General features: G+C 47.3%; 2 protein-coding genes across 2 annotated transcripts; both read right to left on the bottom strand.

Moving 5' to 3' along the window:
- Nucleotides 1-905: 905 nt before the first annotated feature.
- Nucleotides 906-1,553, bottom strand: LOC112895688 (RING-H2 finger protein ATL39-like). Its single transcript, XM_025963677.1, has one exon. It carries the CDS (start codon nt 1,551-1,553, stop codon nt 906-908), a length of 648 nt encoding a protein of 215 aa, XP_025819462.1.
- Nucleotides 1,554-7,310: 5,757 nt separating this feature from the next.
- On the bottom strand, nt 7,311-11,348 carry LOC112872513 (probable polygalacturonase). The gene is made up of 4 exons (XM_025935583.1): nt 10,073-11,348; nt 8,631-8,805; nt 8,273-8,343; nt 7,311-8,163 (listed from the first exon to the last, which is right to left on the bottom strand). The coding sequence occupies exons 1-4, from the start codon at nt 10,554-10,556 to the stop codon at nt 7,529-7,531; spliced, it is 1,365 nt and encodes a 454-aa protein (XP_025791368.1). The 5' UTR covers nt 10,557-11,348; the 3' UTR covers nt 7,311-7,528.
- Between the last annotated feature and the right edge of the window lie 1,702 nt (nt 11,349-13,050).

The raw sequence follows: 13,050 nt of genomic DNA on the forward strand, positions 1-13,050 counted from the left end.
CCAAATCTAAAAGTTGCTATATCTTAGGACTTAGGTAGTACTTTCTATAATTTGCAACCATTGGATCACTATTGAAGTATGGATTTTTGCTCTTCATTCTCTTCATCCTCTATTCTGTTTAGTGTTTACCGCCAGTGTTCTTCTGCCATTACTCATCTGATACCCATTGTGCCCGCTTGGAACCGTTCCATCACACCACTTCAACCAAACAATGTCAAGAATAGAGCCGCTGCATCTTATTACTTCTCATCCCACCAACCAAACACTACATATTTAAGTTTTTCACTACCCTCAGAATGATTATTGTTCGCCACCTGTCCTCCTAACATGGCCGGAGGTACCCGACGTTGCCATCGATGCCCAGCCTCCATTCGTTGCCATTGTTGGGCCAGCTAGAGGTGAAACCCTCCGAAATCTTAAACCATCTTCCCTAACCTTTGCATTGCTTTTCTCCTCCGGTGGGACGTGTTCCAATTCATCTTCGACCATTATATTTTGTGCTTTTGTTAGCCAATTGAATTGCAGGAAATGCAAAATGTAGAGTGCCCTAGAACGCGGACAATCACACTTCCCTACTTTTGGCCATTAAGTTTAAGAAAAATCAATTTGTATTTTTCCTTTATCTTAGAAAATATTTTCATTTCTTGGAAAAAAATCATAATATAGTAGTGGTCATATAATTATATTAGAGGTCATGTTGGTATGCAAAATATCATATAAATTTACAAAGAAAGGAAGTACATGAAAATAAAGAACAATAATATTTTTAATCATCAGAATGTATATATGCAACTATCACTGTGTCAAGTGTTAGCTAATTAATGTACAATTGTACATAAACCTTGTACACGCACAGCCGCACAAAGTCTCATACATGGCTTATGTACATAGCCACGCTAAGCTATTTACACCGGCGGCAACTCGTGAACGTCAGAGGACGCCGGCGCCTCCGCCGCCGCCACAGCCTCTTTCGTTGCCACCTTCTCCGGCAGCGGGACCACGCAGCGGCACATCGGGCAGGTCCGGTGCGAGTGCAGCCACATGTCGATGCACCCCACGTGGAAAACGTGCCTGCACGCCGGCACCTGCCGCACCATCTCGCCGCCGCGCACGTCCTCCAGGCACACCGAGCACACCACGGAGCTCGCCTCACCCGCGCCGCCGCCCGTCTCGAGCGGGCACCGGAACGCGAACGCCGGCGGCGCGTCCACCTGAGCGCACGGGTGGCCCGGGCGCGCGGCGCCCGCCGTGACCGTGACGACGACCAGCTCCGCCGCGCCCGCGCCCCTCCGGTGGCGGAACCACCCCCTGGGCGCGAAGCAGCCGGCGGCGCCGAGCAGCGCCGCGGCCAGGGCGGCGAAGGCGAGCGCCTTCCAGACGCTGACGGTGGAGACGAGCACGCAGAACACGAAGATGGTCACGCACACGACGGCGATTCCGTAGCCGTAGAAGGCGCTGTAGCCTTCGGCGTCGACGTCGTTGTTCTCGTCGTCGCCGTCGGCGGCGGAGCTCGCCTGGAGCTGGAGCTGGAGCCTCGGGTACAAGTTGAGCATGGCGACGGACTAGAATGTGCAATGCAAGCTGAGGTCGAGCTTGCTGCTGGTACTGGTAGGAGTCAGCTTGAGTCAGTACGGAGTGCCGCCGTGAAGGAAGATTTTCGCCCCAATTTATAGTGTTCGCCTCGGGGATTCGGCACGAGATTTTGGAGACTCGCCGCTGCTGCAGCTTGGTCAATTTTGTAGGATCGAGCTAATTTAATAATAGTTAGTAAACAATCAACTACTATTATTAGTGATGGTAATCCTCTCGTTGCGAATGTGTTAATTTATCTGAAATGAATAGTTAATGTATTGAGGGTGTTAGTTAATAACCGCCGCAAGGCACAACGAAACTGAGAGCTACGGGCGTCGCCGTGGCGTGTTGGGTCCGCGGCGTCCAGGTGCCGTGCCGGCTATGGTGATGGCAACTGAAGAGGAGCTTAGACAAACTGACACGAAAAAACATGACTTGCACTACATTGTAAAAGAGCATTCCTGAAACCAGTTCCCAGTTTTATTTTGAGTCCACAAAAATATCGTTTTCTTGGTCAGCTCATGCCATGAAACTACACATTTGCACCTACTTCGTCTAACAAAACTATACATTTTACTGCCATAAAAGTGTTAGTCTTGCGATGCAAATACCAGTATAAACGGAAATTTCGTGGAGTGGAGTGATGGTAGAGTGTAGTTTCGTGAATTTGATTCTCAAGAGTGTGTTCTTTTTGCAAGTCTCGAGAGTGGTTTTTATACAGATTGTCAATAAAAGTATGTTTGTCAATAAAAGTATGTTTTGAACCGATTGGCCGATTAGACCGACGTGATCCTGACCCTGGTTGCCTATCAGCTAACAATGAAACACATGCCATCGGCCAGTGGTCCGGTGAGGATGGAGCAATTATTGAACATTTATCTTATCGCAAAAGGATCAACAAATCTATAACCATTAATCTACCATTACCACCAATCGGATATAATAAAGACAGCGACAGCAGGAGGATGATAATTAAAAGCTACAAGCCGATAAATTTAGTTGTGACAGAATATAAGTGTAATAAAATCTTAAATAAGGCTAAGGCAAGAAACTATCACCTAATGAGAACTAATGCGATACTTTTATAAAGAAATCAATCTTTTGTTAGCAGTTAATCAATGGATTCAAAAGATACAAACCGATAGATCTAAACAAGACCAAGATAACTATGATTCTATCAAATCTAGCGAGGTCCAATGATGCAGTCTTATAAGATATGATAAGAATCGACGAATTGGTAGGTAAACTAGACAAAATTACAGCGATATGCCGGCAATTAAAGCATAGAACACCTGATAAAGATGAAGCTTACGAGCAAACCAGAGATCGAGATGATACAACCCAGCTCGTTGAAAAACTCGTTGAGAAAACTATATTACTACTGCTACTAGGGTTTGGCGTTGAGCCAAGAAAAAAATTGTAATGATACTTGATCGAGGGATAGATTTTACAATGGCCAGGGGTACATATTTAATTTATACCCTGGACTAATGGCTCCTGCTTGAACGTACAAAACTTGCCTAACACTAAATACCTAAATAAAAGAAAATATTAAAATACATGAACTCTAATTGCCTTTCTTGCATAGTCATGTTTCATGAAAATTCCTTGCTGATACCGGTTTCCTTGTCTGATACCCATCCTGTCTTTACGGAATATTACTTTCCTTATTCCAGATTTTATATAATTTTATCAGCCAGAATCCGATGTTAACATTCTCGATATGCAATCCACCTGCTATCATAGTTGGAAGAACCTCTGTGCTCGTATTAACACGAATGAGCGCACCACCGATCCAGCCTGGATACAGGCCGATCTTACCGTCGTCATGTACCTGTACGCCACCCTCGCCGACAATCTCATAGACATGGTGATGTCTGAGAACCCACCGCATGCTTGCTCTGGATAAAGATCGAAGCCTTCTTCAATGCCAACAAGCCAGGTCGCGCTGTTCACTTGGAGGCTGAGTTCCACAGCATTGAACAAGGTGGCATGTCTTATCCTACTAAGTAAACGGCGCGATTGGGCTTGTTGGCGTTGAAGAAGGCTTCGATCTTCATCCAGACAGAGGATATCGTCGGCGAGGGTGGCGTGCAGCCACATGACGACGGCGGTAAGATCGGCCTGCACCCAGGCTGGGTCGGTGGTGTGCTCATGCGTGTCAATGTGAGCACAAAGATTGTACCGACAAGCATAATGCGGAAAGATTCTTCCAGCTACGATAGGAGGTGGATTGCATACAAGAGTTATGGAATAAGGCTCTTGATGTTCACATTTTGAGTGGAATTGGAAAAGGAAGAAGAAGCCACGGCGGATGCGGCGGCGCTAGCAGCCGCAGAGACAAAGGGCGGCGGCGGAGGCATTGTTGAGCGCGGCCATGGAGGTATTGGTGGCTGCGGCAGAGGTGTCACTCATGATTGCAAAGCGAAAACCATGTAGAAACTGAATGCCTGATTTGTATTGATCACAATGGCCTAGATATATAGGCAGAGTACATGCGTATGGAACCCTACATGAGCGGTGGAGAAAGCCACGCGCTAGGCAATGCTGAAACTACGGAGAGGAGGTGCGATCCGTTGCATGCACAGGGCCGGAGATGGGGGTGTCTATTCGTAACGCGCGCTGCTGCATGTCACCGATTCGCAAACTTACCGTCCACTGCTGCGCTTCCATTTATTTGGCGTAGATTCCTCGCAGCAGCTGGACAGCTTTCTAACACATGCATCACATCATCGATAGGAAGAACCTGAATGTTGACACCAAGTAGACATGCGTGCAGAAAATATAGCAACTGAATGATCCATAATTTTCAAATAATAATTTAAAATTAAGTTTCCATTATACTACTGAATTTTTTATAAGAACATTTTCAAAATGATCACATCTGGATTGACATTTTAAGAAAATATTACTTTATAAAGTAAGAACAATTTACTTGCAAAGCTGGAACAGTTGTATTTTTGGAACAATTATAATTGCTCGGGAACATTTATAATTGTTTTGTCCAGATCTTTTAGAGATATTAGAGATATTTGTTGGAATACTGTCTACTTAGTCAAAAAGAGAGATTGTTCTCAAACTTAAACAAGTTCTAAGAAAAATATTGTTCTGAATAAAAATATCCAATAAAAAGGAAAATGTTTTGTGAACAAAACAAAATGTTTTAGCTAATATAAAATGTTCCAATACTCTATTTTAAATTAAAATATGATGAACGTAAAAGAATCAAAATGTATTCATGTGTGATCTTGATTTGTTGTATTAACTGCGTATAACAATATGGTGCAAACGGTTTCGAAAAAAAAAACAGAGAAACGGTCTAGAAGAAAATGCGTAATGAAGATTTGTATTCCAAACCGTTTTCTAAGCAGTAATATCGATCACCTTGCATGTGTCCTCGTGCCCATGCTTATGCTGGAGGTAGCTTGCCTGCCATGCATCGGCCGTCTGCCATAGCGCTATGATGTGCCAGCACGTATAAAAGCTGGAAACGGAGTCCTGCGTGCGATATCTCCAATCCTATTCGCGCGCGCGATAAATAGAAATTGCCCCGGAGATGTGGCGTTGCGGAGTACCTGGGCAGCGCCGTAGACTCGGTAAACTCGAGCTCCAACAGTTATATTGATACTTTTAACAACATAAGAGGTAGAACACGTAACTACCACGCCATGATGCTTGCCGAGTTCTACTTTATTTTATCTACTGAACCAGAGCCTTGCGACAAGTCATTTTCCTTGCTCTTTCAATCCGCCACTGCAAAAGTCTAACAAGTTGTATAACACTCGTGCATGCTGGAATATTCGGACTAGATCCATTTATTTAATAATGAACGGAGAATTAAAAGACCCGCGAATTAATTCTAGTGAGTTATGATCTATGAGTAACGGTTTTTCCATGTTAAATGGTTGTTAAAAGATCCATGAATTAATGGCTGTTAAATGGTGTTGATAGTAGGGAATAATGGTGCAAATTGATGGCCATTAGTACACATAGGGACATGCACCTATATAAGAACGCAACCCCTCTCATTCCAAACGGTCTCACAAAATTATGATATTTCTGCTAAAGAGATATCTCACTTCTCCCTTTGTTCTTCTTCTGCTGCATATTTATTCTCGAGTAAATTTCTTATATGGTCTTAAAAAAATTACAGTCCTTTATTTGGCTCTGAAAAGTTCAAACTCCTTTCTTTAACCCTATTTTTTTCTTCGGTCCCCTTCCTTTGTTCTACCGTGAGCTTGTTAGCCAGTTCCGTTAAAGGCCGTGAAGGACGGCGCCTGCAGCCGCGAAGGCTGTGAAGTTCCTTCTCACCCAGCCTCCACCGCTCACTCTCCTCCGCACCCCTGCCATCCGCCGCCGCTGCCTCGCGCGGCACGGCCTCCGGGTGCCTGTGGTGCGGCCGGCCGGCCGGCCGCCGCCATCCCGCGCTACGCTGGTCTCTGCGCGCGGCACGGGCTCCGAGAGCCGGCCACCGCCCCGCGCTGGCCTCAGCGCGCCTGCTGGGCGGCTGGCCACCCTTGCTGCGCCGCCTTCCTCTTGCGCGAGCGGGGCGGCCGCGGTGGCGGGCTCAGGCGCGAGCGACGTGGATGTGCTGCTGGGCGCGGAGGAGAAATTCGCGGCGGCAGGGGAGGTGGTGGCGGCGCTGCGGGCGGTGGAGCGGGAGATGGAGGCGGCGGGTGCTGGTGGTGCTGCTGGAGGGGAACCGGGAGACCACGGTGGAGGCCGGCGCGGCGTCAGCGGCCGTGGAGGCGGTGGTAGCGTCCGGGCTGGCAGGGGCCACGGCGGAGCGCGCGCTGGAGCTCAGGGAGTGCAGCGCGCGCGGGCAACAGGCTCAGGGGCGGTCGCGGCGGGGAACGACGGCCTTCACGGCTGCAGCCGCCAGCCAGCCTTCGCGGCCTTAACGGAACTGGCTAACAGAGCTCAGGGTAGCTCACGGTAGGATCAATAGAAGATAAAGATAGGGTTAAAGAAGGGAGTTTGAACTTTTTAGGCGTGACCAAATAAGGGACTGTCATTTTTTTAGGTCATACAAAGAATTTACTCTTTATTCTCAACGCAACTTTTGCACACACATAAGTTCACGTGAGCAGACCTCCGGAACCTCCTTGTTTACGTGATCTTGCTCGGGATAGATGGACAATAAGATTTTTAGAAGTGTACGAATATGTGACTGCTTGCTGTACGACTACTTCGAGCTCCAACACACACGTGTGGGACTACTTTATGCTCCAACCAAACTAGTAGGATTACTTCCTACTACAACGCCACTTGTTCGACTATTTCGGCTACAACACGATTGTATGACTACTTCGACTACTTCCTCTGCTACATCAAGAAGGTCGCTCGCGAGACTGCATTGCGTACATCTTCCTGCAACAACTAAGTTCGGTTATTTCGAGCCAGACCAACCAAGTAGTATGTCTATTCCAGTTGGTGACGGCGCATCCAATGCTTCCAGCAGAGGACCCGTCTCAGGGTACTGCTCGATCCTTCTCTGGTTCATATTTTGTCTTGTGTTCTTATTTAATAGAAGATTAAACTTGAACACATGCACATATAATATGGTTACAAGATAACTGAAATTTATCATGATTAAAATATTAATTTTTGAAACTAAAATATACTAAAACACCTATATTTCTAACGCTGCACACCTTACCCTTACTTAGTACCGTCAACGTGAAAAGAATTAACATGAAAATAAGGTGCATGTTTACCCTTTGATTTGGTCACAAGTCTGAGGTTAAGCTCCCACCAAGGTTTCCTTAATCATTCAGAGTAACATTACCAATCAGTCCATGACACATATTTGCACGTAGCATCAGATTAAGCACACAGCAGCTGAGCATTATACTACAAAATTATCTCTAAGGTTACCTGAACAATTAGCAGAAAGGCTAAGGTGATCCCAAGACAGAAATCAATCTCTAACACAACTTAAGCGAAGCAATAAACACTAATAGCTGCAGGACCCTGCAGCCGACGCGAAGCTGGTGGCGAGCTCGGCGCACGGCGACGGGTGCACCCCGAGCGCGGCGCCGCGCACGTCCCGGCACCTCCACGCCGCGCCGTTCCTCCACCCGAAGAGCTTGACGTTGGAGAGGCAGATCCGGGTGAAGGGCGAGTTCCTGATCCCCTCCAGGGACCCCGGCTGCTGGACGCCGACGCCCCACACGTTCCGGATCCGCACGGCGTCCACCGTGGGCACGGCGAGCTGGCTGAACCGGCCGTCGGGGTGGTCGCCGACGTCGCCGGCGATGCGGACGCCGCTGCGCACGCCGCTCATGCGCACGTTGTCGACGGTGACGTTCCGGATGTAGCCGCCGCGCCCCACGTTCGTCTTGATGTGGATGCCGTAGCCGCTGTTGAAGATGCTGCAGTCCTCCACCAGGACGTCGCGCACGCCGCCGGATGCCTCGCTGCCGATGGCGATGCCGCTGAACGGGGACGAGCCCCGCACGCGGCGGATGGTGATGCCGGAGCTCGGCCGGCCGTAGGCGATCCCGTACTCGTCCCAGCCGCTCTTGATCGCCACGAGGTCGTCGCCGGTGGAGATGTACGAGTCCTCGATGCACACGTTGGTGCTAGAATCTGCACGAGGATGCAGCTGCCTTGTTATTCCGAATGAATCCATGGCTGAAGGCAAAGGTAACACATTTCTTTGAGCACGGGCTACAAAAGCTGTAGATGGACAGCATACCTGGGTCGATCCCGTCGGTGTTCGGGGAGTCGTGTGGTGCCAAGATCATCATGTTGGTTACGACCACATTGCTGAAAGAAGAAAAGAGTAGTGTCAGTGTTTCATTCTCTGTGGCACATGGTAATGGTTAAGATTGGAACTGAAATCGTCAATTTTGGTGTCAATGATTCAGGATTCATAATTGGGTCATGTTTTTACTCAAAAATTTTCAATCTTCTTTGCTCATAGGGTGTTCGTGCAAGTCTGAAACTCTGAACAGCTACTCTGTTTCCAGAACCACACTGATTGGAAATACTGGAAAAGAAAAACATTTCTATTTACAGGTAGCAATAGCTAGGTGGATGATCGTAGAGCTTACTCGCAATAAACAGGATGAATGTTCCAGAAGGGTGAGTTCTTGAGGACGATGTTGGAGATGTGAATGCCAGTGGAATGCATGAACTCCACAAGGTTTGGCCGGGTGTGCTGAAGAGTCCTCTGCCTCCACATGTTCCACCACACCTCACCTTGGCCGTCGATGACCCCCTTGTCACCTAATGTGACAAAAGAAAAAGGTAAGGCAACAAAAATAACCACAACAGCGACATACCTTCATGTAGACTGGGTCAATACTAAGGATGAAAGTGGATCGGGTGCGTATGGAATTGAAATCCGGATAGTACTTTTTACCACAATTTAACTCGAATATGGATACGAATTCGGATATTCTCGATTACGAATGCAAAATGAATGCCTCGGATTTGGATTCGAATTCGGATATTTACTCGATACATAGAATAACATTTAGCTATTTTCTTTATTGGTAGTTTTAGAATATAGAATCGTTATATATGTACAAACTAAAGTATGATAATATAATAAAGATAGCTAGTTAAAAATAGCTTATTTATTAACAAATATTTTAATAAATAAATACATAAAAAATAAAACTAGAAATAAAAATATATTTTCAATAAATATATAAATATTTTTCTTAATATATAATAAAAAATTATAAAGTAATTTCACCCATAAATAGATAAAACATTAATATTTACGAGTAAACTTAGTTTTTTATAACTTTATTATAAAAATTAATAACATTGATTATAGGAAATAAATATGAATTTTTAAATAGTTTTACTGAAAACGGATACGAATAGTGTCGGATATTGTCGAATACAGACGTGGAATCGGATAGAGGAAAACAGTAAAAATCGGATTCGGATGTATCCACTTTACTACCATATTAAAATCGAATACGGATACGGATATCCATGTTTAAGCGGATATTTTGGATATCCGCAATCCAATACAACCTGTTGAATCCTGAGCAAGATTTAACAGGCTGTACCATGGCAGGTCCATCATAAGATTCAGTGATTCAGCAAGGTCTGGGTTTCTTTAACAATTCAGCATGCCAGCATGCTACAATTTAGGCCCTGCAGCTACGAGTATGGGTCTGAAACTTAGTTTAACAATAAGGCCACTGCTGAAAGTGCTATGATCTAGTACTTATATTAACCAGTGGTACCACATCAGGCATCTCCCAAGTCCCATCTGAACTTGTGCCACCAAACCCGCCCTGTTTCCAGTGCTCAGTCTAGTTTAAGAGCCCTAGAAGATTGTCACAACTCGGCAGGTTTACTTTGGCCACGAACTCTCATGCATCGTTATGAACATTTTGCAGTAGCATGACAGTACGTTTGTCTCGGTCTTCTCTAATGAGGAGACGTCGTGTCTGTCGACCATCAGGAGTTCAGGACTCACGAGCAAACAGTAGCAACGCGACACGCACGAAGCAGAGGAGCTGAGCCTCACCTGTGATGACGACGTCGCGGAGGCCGTTGCCGTTGATGAAGCTGGCGTACCTCGCGCCCGGCAGCTCCCGTCCCCGTCCGTACGACGGCAGCGGCTCCACCAGCGGCCATCCCCTGGCGTCCTGCGTGGCCTTGAGCACGGCGCCCCTGGCGAGAAAGAGCGTCATGTGGCTGGTGAGGTTGAAGCTGCCGGTGAGCCACGTCCCCGCCGGCACGCGCAGCTCGGTGCCGCCGCGCCGGCGCTGGTGCTGGATGCGGTACACGGCCTTGCGGAACGCCCACGTGTTAAGCGTCCGGCCGTCGCCCACGCCGCCGAAGTCCGCGATGGATACCACCTCCGGCCGGCGCCTCGCCGGGGCCAGGCCGACGCACGTCGCCGCGGCGTCGCACCGCGCCACCTGGAGCAATGCGAGCGCACCTACTAGCAGCACGGCCACGGCGAGACCACCACCGCGCAACGGCGACGCGGCCATGCTGCCTGCCATGCAGCTTTGCGACGAGAGGGAGAGGCCAAGCAGCGGGCTCCAAGAAGGGCTTTTTCGTTTCCCCCCTGCGCGTGGCGATCCCTAGGACGGAAAGCGCCGGGCCGGGAGCTAGCGATGCAAATCTCGCTCTCGGCTGGGCGATGAGAACGCCGGGAGGTAGAAGAAGGGAAGCTCCAAGGGCAAGAATCCAAGGAGGGCGCGAGCGTTGCCAAGCAGATGAGTCCAGGGGAAGGGATGGGGGTGGCTGGTGGCACGAGGGAGTGGCCGGCTACTTTCTTCAGCTTTCAGTGAGGGAGTGAAGAGAGCGAGGGACAGAGGGGGGAGAGGATTAGAGGAATGTGTCTTGTGAAGAGAGCCCTGCTCTGTTCTGGCATGCAGAGCAACTTTATGCAGACCTTGTTGGTGCACATATGAGTACATGACAGACATACCATACCCATATGTTGTGCCTCTGCCCCATTTCAGCACTTTGAGTGGCTGCCCTCAGGGTTCAGCATGCATACCAAACTTCAAGGTCCAAGCCAATCTGGCAAGGATCTTACGAAAATGTGGCTAGACTGCCATTGTTGGCACTACAAAAAAAAAAGAACTCACCTAGCTGCAGTATCTTAGTGCCCTAGTTCTAGCTTGTAATCCTGTTTCAGCTACACCTGTTTTTGAATCATTTTTAAATATGAGCAGTGAGATCATCTTCTTGGCTGCTCCAGCCTTTACCTCGCCTTTTCTTCCCTCAACACATCTGCTTTCCCAATTGCCTTTCGTCAGCATTGCTGGGATGGGAAAAGATCCATCTCTGCATCAGCAATTCGGCATGGAGTATTACTAGTTCCTATCCTTGTGTGATTTTGTTCCTATCCTTGTATTACTAGTTCCTATCCTGCATCTACGCATGGCTCTACGCATCCTTGTATTACTAGTTCCTATCCGGCATCTACGCATGGCTTCTTCTGGCTCGATCGGGGTTCACGGGCTCCTCCGGAGGAGACGAGACAGCCTGCCTGGGTCAGGTGGTGCGCAACCTCGTGCGTGCCCGTTTATCGTTTGATGGACAAGGCGTCAAAGCAGAGAAAGGGACCAGACAACCGGAGCCGTTTCTTGCGGTTGTCCCTCCTTGGAAGCTTGAATGCACACATTTCACAGTAACCGTCTAGCCGTCTATATAAAACAATCTTTACTGCAACTAAGCATTTGCACGCGCATTAAAACTTACCAGTACTCCCTCCATTTTTATTTACATATCTTATTAGATTTTTTCTAAATCAAAGTTAGCTAACTTTGATTAAGTCTATAGAAAAATATAATAACAACTATACTATCCAACATATGCACTATTAACATATACTTTAATAAAATAAATTTGATATTATAAATGTTATTATTTTTTCTATATATTTGGGTAAAATTGGCCAAATTTTACTTAGAACAAATATAATACGACATCTAAATAAATAAGGTATAATGCATCGGCATGATCTTAATAAGTTTGTTCGAGTTTAATAGTTTATAGAGAAGAATATTAATATTTATTATGTATATTAAATAGGTATACTTAAAAAATATTTCATATTAAATCTAATGAAACTCATCTCATGTTATTAAATCTAGTCAAAGTTAAGATAGTTTGACTTAAAATAAAGTTTGAAGTGCACTTTTTAAACGTAGGTAGTATGTACTAATCCGGCAGCTGACAAATATTAGAGAATCAGAAAAGAGATAATAGGCACAAATTGTTGAAAAAGGAGGATTGACGAGAGATGCAGCTAATTGCAGAAAGGTAGGGTTATGGCCAAATCCCATTAATATGGCAATGCGATGCAACAGGCTGGCCGGCAAAGGCATACACACACGGCCGTGGGCTTTAGTGGTGCGCCGGCTAGTGGTCATGTGACTCACCCTAGGCCCATGCTGCGTGCACTTTATGGGCCCACAAAAGTTGGAAGCCGAACGGGACGTCGTCGGCCATATACGGTGGGTGTTCCTTGGGTTCGTAGGTACTCCTTCGTTCCAAAGTTATATATATAAATTTTACTATACATCTTGATAAATATTATATCTAAATATATAATAAAAAATATATGTCGGTACATATAGATAAGTGTACCTCCTACCAGTGCGTCCAGCCCGAGGGGCGCGAGGTTATCCGTAACCTCGTACTAAGGCTTTGGGTGACAGGGCGTATGGCCCGGGTCTGGCAACACGGGTCACGGTCTCCGGACCTCACCCCACGCTCTGGCAGGTCCGGCGCCTTCACGTGCCCACGAGGACAAGATCCTCAAGAACGGCTACTGCGGGCCCGGACCACCGCGGGGTGGTCTTGGGCCCCTACGTGTGGAAGCCGGACCCCCAGGGGTCTGAGGTCCGGTGCCGCCACGTGCCCCTGGGGAAGCGGCCGCTAAATTAGCACCGCCACGTGTCTGGTGGGAGCCGGTCTTCTATGAGAAGCCAGCCCAACTACTGCATTAAATGCGGGTGGTTGGGGTGCGCCTGCCCGAGA

Source organism: Panicum hallii, chromosome 1, assembly GCF_002211085.1.
Source record: "Panicum hallii strain FIL2 chromosome 1, PHallii_v3.1, whole genome shotgun sequence".
Lineage (NCBI taxonomy): Eukaryota > Viridiplantae > Streptophyta > Magnoliopsida > Poales > Poaceae > Panicum > Panicum hallii.

Coding starts and splice junctions, on each gene's coding strand:
- LOC112895688 (XM_025963677.1), bottom strand. CDS start 1,553: ATGCTCAACTTGTACCCGAGGCTCCAGCTCCAGCTCCAGGCGAGCTCC.
- LOC112872513 (XM_025935583.1), bottom strand. CDS start 10,556: ATGGCAGGCAGCATGGCCGCGTCGCCGTTGCGCGGTGGTGGTCTCGCC. Junction 8,806..10,072: donor CCGCGACGTCGTCATCACAG/GTGAGGCTCAGC, acceptor TTGTCACATTAG/GTGACAAGGGGGTCATCGAC. Junction 8,164..8,272: donor CACCGACGGGATCGACCCAG/GTATGCTGTCCA, acceptor ATCCTCGTGCAG/ATTCTAGCACCAACGTGTGC.